Source organism: Salvelinus sp. IW2-2015, linkage group LG27 (assembly GCF_002910315.2).
Source record: "Salvelinus sp. IW2-2015 linkage group LG27, ASM291031v2, whole genome shotgun sequence".
NCBI lineage: Eukaryota > Metazoa > Chordata > Actinopteri > Salmoniformes > Salmonidae > Salvelinus > Salvelinus sp. IW2-2015.
Window position 1 is genome coordinate 38,293,235 of NC_036867.1, and position 7,907 is coordinate 38,301,141.

The window sequence follows — 7,907 nt, forward strand, 5'->3', positions numbered from 1 at the left end:
GTGTACCCCTAGTTTACTACCTCATTTACCCTTTCCTCATGGACAATAACATTTTCTACACTCTTAGAAAAAAAGGGTTCCAAAAGGGTTGTTCAGCTGTCCCCATAGGATAACCCTTTTTGGTTCCAGGTAGAACCCTATTTGGTTCCAGGTAGAATTATTTTGGGTTCCATGTAGAACCCTTGGTGAAAAGGGGTTTTACATGGAACCCAAAAGTGTTCTTCAAAGGCTTCTCCTTTGGGACAGCCGAGAGGAACCTTTTTTCTAAGAATGTAACCTAATCTAGACAGACAGACAGACAGACAGACAGACAGACAGACAGACAGACAGACAGACAGACAGACAGACAGACAGACAGACAGACAGACAGACAGACAGACAGACAGACAGACAGACAGACAGACAGACAGACAGACAGACAGACAGACAGACAGACAGACAGACAGACAGACAGACAGACAGACAGACAGACAGACAGACAGACAGACAGACAGACAGACAGACAGACCAGCAGACAGACAGACAGACCGACCGAACGACCGACCGACCGACCGACCGACCGACCGACCGCGACCGGACCGACCGACCCGACCGATACCGACCGACCGACCGACCGACACCGACCGACCCCCACCCTGATCCGGACCGACCGACCGACCGACCGACCGACCGACCGACCGACGACCGACCGACCGCGACCGATCACCGACCCGACCGACGACGACCGACCGACCGACCGACCGATCGACGACCGACCGACCGACCGACCGACCGACCGACCGACGACCGAACCGACCCGACCGACCGAACCGACCGACCGACCGACGACGACCGACCGACCGACCGACCGACCGACTCCAGCCGACCGACCGACCGATCCGACCGCCGACCGACCCGCCACGACCGACCGACCGACCGATCCGATCCGAGGCCGACCGACCGACCGACCGACGACCGACCGACCGAGACGACGATCCGACCGACCGACCGACCGGATCCGACGACCGACCGAGACGACCGAGCCCGACCGACGACCGACCGACCGACGAACCGACCGATCCGAACCGACCGAACCGACCGACATATGACCGATCACGCCGACCGGACCGAATACCACCGACCGACCGAACGACCGACCGACCGACCGACCGACGACGACCGAACCGACGACCGAACCGATCGACCGACGACCGACCCGAACGACCGACGACCGACCGGACCGAGCGACCGACCGATCGACCGACCGAAGCCGACCGACGACCGATCCGACGATGACGCGACCGACGCGACCGACCGACACGACCGACCGACCGACCGATACCGTCCGCGACGTCCGACCGACCGAACCGACGCGACCGACCGATCCGAACGACCGACCGACCGACGACCGACCGACCACCCGACCGACCGACGACGAACCGACGACTATCCGACCGACCGACCGGGACCGACCGACCGACCGATCGACCGGGATCCGACCGATCCGACCGAGCGACCGACCGACCGACCGAGCCGACCGACCCGACCGGATCCGAACCGGAACCGACCGACGACCCGAACCGAGCCGACCGACCGACCGACACCCGGACCGACCCGGACCGACCGACGACGACCGACCGACCGACCGGACCGAACGACACACACCACACGAACAACAAGAAAACCACAACATGAAACCAAAACTCACCCACCAAAAAAACATCAAACCAAAATCACCGACAAAAAACACCGATAACCTTCCTCGACAAACAACCGACTATATACAACTACGATCAACCAACAAAATCATTCCAACAAAAACCAACCCACAACCATCCAACCGCCGACCGACCAAAATCCCGACACATGTAACACCAACTCCGACAACCCAAACAACAACAAAAACAAAAAAAACACAAAAAAAACACTCTGAAACACGCTTACCCTACTAACCGGGCCGACGATCACACCGGCCCCCAAACCCCCACTCCGACCACCCCCCCCCAACACCCACAAGCTAAACACGAACCAACAAAACAACAAACTACACCAAACATAAAACAAAAAACACACCCAACCCCATCAAAACCCTCAACCGCATTCCTGAATAACCAAAAAAAGACCACATCGAAAACAAAACAAACTAATAGCATAAAACAAAAAAACTCCGAAATATTTGGTCAAGACCTACCGACCGACCCAAAATTTAAACTTACAGTGAAGTAAAATCAATAGTCATTATTGTAGTACACTCAAGTATATATCCATACTTTTTATGTTTCTACTTTACAGACATTTTCATTACGTAGTTCTCAAAATCTGTAGCAGACAAACCAGTTCACATGTAAAGTCAGCCAGGTCACCCGGGATACAAGTCAGTATTCGACGTCCATCCATATGTGAGGACGTCCGGAAATGATGTGGAAACCGGCCACTAGGAGCAACGGTGAACGCTGTTATCTTCAAGTAGGTTTTGATTTTCATAAGCATCTGCCTCTGATTCCAAATTTTGGAAGTTTGAATCCAGCGATAGAAAGTTGTTTTTCAGATAATTGTTTTAAGCAAACCTTAACCCTTACCTTAACCATTTGGAGTTAATGCCTAACCTTAAGATTTCGTAGTTAATGCCTAARCTTAACCTTAAACACTTAGAAATKATGACGTTYGCAACAACTTTGAGAAACATGGATGAACGTCTAATTCTGACGTGAGACTGTGAGAGCTGGTTGTGTAATGTATAGGTTTACCAAACATATAAGTGATCATCAATTTAGAGCAGTCTGATTAAGTAATAGTAAATTGTCTTTTAACAAAAGAGAAGAGAAACATATCAAAAGTGAGCATCGTATTGTGCGTTATATGAACATGTATTTCTAGATGAAACACTGATTATGTTTGGTGAAAATGTGACTGTATGATTTTGATTGTGAAACACTTAGTCAATTGAAAATGTGCTTAAAGTTTTGAAACCACTGCCTTTTTGGTGATCTGTTTTGAGTTTTGTACTAAGAGTAGTGAAAATGTACCACATAGCCTACTTGTTAAAATTGCGCTGAAGCGATACAAAAAACTGTAAATCAAGGACTTTATTAATCACATTGAATTTCTTTGTACTTAGTCAAAATAGACGAGACAGCAGAGAGCACAGATGAAGGGAACAAGTTGGGTAGTGTCTTAAATGACACCCTATTCCCTATAAAGTGCAATACYTTTGACYRAAGCAACATAGGACTGACACATAGGACTCTGGTCAAAATAGTGCATTATAGGGAATAGATTGTTATTTGGGATACCACCTTTATGTTAGACAACAAACCCTCCATTACACACCAGGGTCACGTTCAGGACGGGAGAGGGCAACATACTGAAAGTAAAGCTGACATGATTCCTATTTACTTTACATGTCAGATAGAGACATGTCTGTTCAACGTACAATATTTCTGTCTGAACGTTCCACGATCTGAATGTGATCCACTGAATGAGGAAAAAGCTTCTGTTCTCTCTCTCCTATTTCTCTCTGCTCCCCTCCCCACACTGTTCATCCTTTTCTCTCCTCTTCTTACAAACACTTGAGGACATAGAAGTTGCAGGTCGTCCCACGCGGACACCCGCACAGCGTTCCGACACGCGCACCCTTGCGAACAGCGCACTGCTCGCCCGCGTCACACTGGAAACAAACAGTTAGTTTATTAATTGAATGGTGATGATGGTGGCATCTGTCTCCAGACTATGAGATTCTGAAACATCTACACCGGTTTCCCAGAACCAGATTAATCCTAGCAACTCCTAAACTATATMTTTTTAAACACTGTCAACAGAGGACCTTTATCGAAAGTCCCGTTTTAACCATTTGAAACACGCAATATACGACTAGACTCAATGAATAAGAAAAATGCATGATACAGACAGGCTAACTACTTAAAAACTGTTGATAATAGAACCACTTTAAAATGGTTGATCAGGTCTACTCTTACCGACGGCAGCCAGCCGAGCTTCTTTTCTGATAGCGGCATCTGTTTGTTCTTCAGTTTCTCCAGAACTTCTTGCAAAGCTTCAATCTACATGACAGAGAAAACCAAAAATGATAGACTTCTATAGATGTAGCTAGAAAACAATTACAAAGATAGGGATGAATCGACTAAACTAACACATTGACAAACGCACAAACCAAACAACTTCACAAACATAAAACAATTTAAACTTACCAGATCCTTCTCTTCTTGTGATTTGTGGGGGAACTCTAGAGCGCGAGTCTCAAACTCCAACGAGGTGTCGCCGTCAGCGAGACAGAGACATGCGCAGCAGGAGGCGGCGAGGAAAAGCAGTAGAATGCTGGCCATGGTGCTGAAACAACCAGAAGGGATGGAGATACAGCGGGGCCTCAGGTGGTTAGCAGGGGCTTGGTGAACACTGGGCGGGTGAAGTGGGCTATGATTCGGGGTGATAGACGCGATGGCTTGATTTTATAGCGTTTGCTGACGTCATACAGCTACTGTAATATGTATGACCACTGACATGAGCGGAGCGACAGAGGTAACCACTGACCGGAGAGGGTCATACGCACGCACATACACGCGCCAGAGGATGTTGTGATGGAGAGGCGTTGTGTGATAGAACACCTCTGTTCAACTCTTTCCAATAATCCCAGGTCACAGCCCCTGGCTGTTGAGACCAATCTTTAATCAGGATCCAATTTCCTCTTGGGTGTGTGTATGCCTAACCTCTCATTTGCTCATTGGTCCAGGAGAACTGTGTACACAGTGAGCAGGCCTGAGACTCTACATCACAGGCTAATCTCACCAAACCACTTAAATAACGTTATATTTTCAACCAGCAACTATCAGGAAATAACACTGATTTGACAAAATCACACTTTTAGAGTGTTCGTTTCATCACCTGTTGTTATACAATACAGGAGCGCAACTTTGGTTTTAGAAGTGGGGGGGACATAATAATAATTAATTAATATATATTTTTTTTTATCCAGTCAAACACTCCAAACAGCCTACCCAACTGCTCGGAGGCGTCCGCACGGTCCTAAAGCACACCGCTGCCTCGTTTTGTATCACATTTCCAATTCCAATTCTAAAACTAAAAATTTCAGAATGTGGGCGGGACATGTTCTCCTCATCCCAGTGAAAGTTGCACCCAAGTACAATTGATATAAAACACAGGAAAAACAGAATGTTGACTGCACTGGGCCTTAAAGTGAACCTATTGATCCAGTGCAACCCTGCTGAACCAAAGTAGTCAACACTAGAAAATAAAGATTAGTCAGACATGAAGACAGCTGTGTGTAGGCATGTCTACTTGGTGTGTGTGTGTGTTCTATTTGTCTGAACAGGATGCTTTTCATATATCAGTGCCTGTTAATATCATTGGAACAAATCTAATATTTACCACAAATATTTGGACAAAACACTTAACTATTTTCTTTTTGTTGTAACAACTGCTTATAGGTCTCTTTTTGTTCGTTTAAAAGATCCTTTACGTGAGAGACACCACTGGCACTGTCCTCACGGTACTCCCCCCAGCTTTGGTCTTTGTCATGGTAGCTAGCAGTGTATGTTAGGCTGTTACTCCTCGCAGTCCTTTTGGGTTGTTGTCCTGTTGCATCACCTAACTTCTGTTGAGCTTCAATTGGCAGACAGATAGCCTTACATTCTCCTGCAAAATGTCTTGATAAACTTGGAATTCATTTCTCGTCGATGATAGCAAGCTGTCCAGGGCCTGGGGCACCAAAGCAGCCCCAAACCATGATACTCCCTCCGCTATAGTTTACAGTTGGGATGAGGTTTTGCTGTTGGTGTGCTGTGCTTTTTTTTCTCCACACATAGTGTTTTGTGTTCCTTCCAAACAACACAACTTAATTTCATCTGTCCACAGAATATTTTGCCAGTAGCGCTGTGGAACAACCAGGTGCTCTTTTGCGAACTTCAGACCTGCAGCAATGTTTTTTTGAGACAGCAGTGGCTTCTTCCTGGTGTCCTCCCATGAACACCATTCTTGTTTAGTGTTTTACGTATCGTAGACTCGTCAAAAGAGATGTTAGCATGTTCCAGAGATTTCTAAAGTCTTTAGCTGACACTCTAGGATTTTCTTAACCTTATTGAGCACTTGCACTGTGCTCTTGCTGTCATCTTGTAGGACGGCCACTCCTAGGGAGAGTAACAACAGTGCTGAAATTTCTCCATTTATAGACAATTTGTCTTACGTGGACTGACTTTTAGAGATACTTCTCTAACCCTTCCCAGCTTCATGCAAGGCAACAATTCTTAATCTTAGGCCTTCTGAGATCTCTTTTGTTCGAGGAATGGACACATCAGGCAATGCTTGTTGTGAATAGCAACCTTACATTTTGTGAGTGTTTTTTATGAGGCAGGACAGCTCTAACCAAAATCTCCAATCTCGTCTCATTGATTCGACTCCAGGTTAGTTGACTCCTGACTCCAATTAGCTTTTGGAGAAGACATTAGCTAGGGGTTCAGATACTTTCCCAAACACACTGTGAATGTTTAAATTATGTATTCAATATAGACAAGAAAAATACAATAATGTGTGTGTTATTAGTTTAAGCACACTGTGTTTGTCTATTGTTGTGACTTAAATGAAGATCAGATCACATTTTATGTAAAGTTTATGCAGACATCCAGGTAATTCCAAAGGGTTCACATACTTTTTCTTGCCACTGAATGTAGAATTCAAGTCACACTTAACCAGCATGGCTACCACWGCATTCTGCAGTGATACGCCATCCCATCTGGTTTGCGCTTAGTGGGACTATCATTTGTTTTTCCAACAGGACAATGACCCAAAACACACCTCCAGTCTATGTAAGGGCTATTTGACCAAGAAGGAGAGTGATGGAGTGCTGCTCCATATCYACCATGAAGCACTCTGTTCACAACGTTTACATCAGAAAACCGCTCGCCCACACAACGCCATACTGTACATGTGGTCTGCGGTTGTGAGGCCAGTGGGACGTACTGCCAAATTCTCTAAAGCGATGTTGTGGAGGCAGCCTATGGTAGAGAAATGAGCATTACATTCTCTGGCAACAGCTCTAGTGGACATTCCTGCAGTCAGTATGTCAAATGCAAGCTCCCTCAAAATTTGAGACAACTGTGGTATTGTGTTGTGTGACAAAACTGCATATTTTTAGAGTGGCCTTTTATTGTCCCCAGCACAAGGTGCAATTGTGTAATGATCATGCTGTTTAATCAGCTTCTTGATATGCCACACCTGTCAGGTGGATGGATTATCTTGGCTGAGGAAAAATGCTCAATAACATGGATATAAACAAATTKGTGCCAAAAAATTGTTGGCGTATGGAACATTTCTGGGATCTTTTATTTCAGCTCATGAAACATGGGACCAACACATCACATGTTGTGTTTATATTTCTGTATTGGTTGACTAAAAGGTAATAAAGTACCATTCTATTCTATTTTTAGTTTAGTTTATTGGTGTTTCAGCATTAGTATAGGCTATTACAAAGAGTTGTCATTAAAAACCCTCAATTACTTTGCTGTTACAATAAAAAAACATAAATGTTAAATCAAATCAACAATTTGAAAGTACTAAAAAAAGGCTATGCTAAAATGTGACATTCTATTTGATTCCATTCTATCCAAAGGCAGCGTCCATGGATAATCGACTTCAGCAACTGCTGCAACCACCAGGGACCCACCGTACTTGTGGCCTACAACAAGGCTGGATTTGTTTTCGGAGGTTACATCAGTAAGGACTACGCCCAGACTGGACAGGTGATCAACGATGATAAGGCCTTTCTCTACAGCATCACTGACCACAGAGAAAAGCCACTACGTCTRTCAAATCAATCAATCAAATGTATTTATAAAGCCCTTTTAACATCAGCCGATGTCAGTGTTATACAGAAACCCAGCCTAAAACCCCAAACTGCAAGC

The 7,907-nt window shown here is 45.6% G+C and overlaps 2 protein-coding genes across 2 annotated transcripts; one reads left to right on the plus strand and one right to left on the minus strand.

The window, feature by feature from the left end:
- Positions 1–1,084: 1,084 nt before the first annotated feature.
- LOC139023127 (uncharacterized) lies at positions 1,085–1,735 on the plus strand. Its single transcript, XM_070435544.1, has one exon. It carries the CDS (start codon positions 1,085–1,087, stop codon positions 1,733–1,735), a length of 651 nt encoding a protein of 216 aa, XP_070291645.1.
- A 1,315-nt stretch (positions 1,736–3,050) lies between these two features.
- LOC111953697 (cocaine- and amphetamine-regulated transcript protein-like) lies at positions 3,051–4,402 on the minus strand. The gene is made up of 3 exons (XM_023973132.2): positions 4,185–4,402; positions 3,954–4,037; positions 3,051–3,646 (listed from the first exon to the last, which is right to left on the minus strand). Exons 1-3 carry the CDS (start codon positions 4,317–4,319, stop codon positions 3,539–3,541), a joined length of 327 nt encoding a protein of 108 aa, XP_023828900.1. The 5' UTR covers positions 4,320–4,402; the 3' UTR covers positions 3,051–3,538.
- Between the last annotated feature and the right edge of the window lie 3,505 nt (positions 4,403–7,907).

What these genes read in the sequence shown, in the direction of transcription:
- LOC139023127 (XM_070435544.1), top strand. Translation starts at nt 1,085, where the DNA reads ATGACCGATCACGCCGACCGGACCGAATACCACCGACCGACCGAACGA.
- LOC111953697 (XM_023973132.2), bottom strand. Translation starts at nt 4,319, where the DNA reads ATGGCCAGCATTCTACTGCTTTTCCTCGCCGCCTCCTGCTGCGCATGT. An exon ending in CACAAGAAGAGAAGGATCTG is followed by an intron (nt 4,038 to 4,184) that starts GTAAGTTTAAAT and finishes TCTGTCATGTAG; the next exon opens with ATTGAAGCTTTGCAAGAAGT. An exon ending in AGCTCGGCTGGCTGCCGTCG is followed by an intron (nt 3,647 to 3,953) that starts GTAAGAGTAGAC and finishes GTTTGTTTCCAG; the next exon opens with TGTGACGCGGGCGAGCAGTG.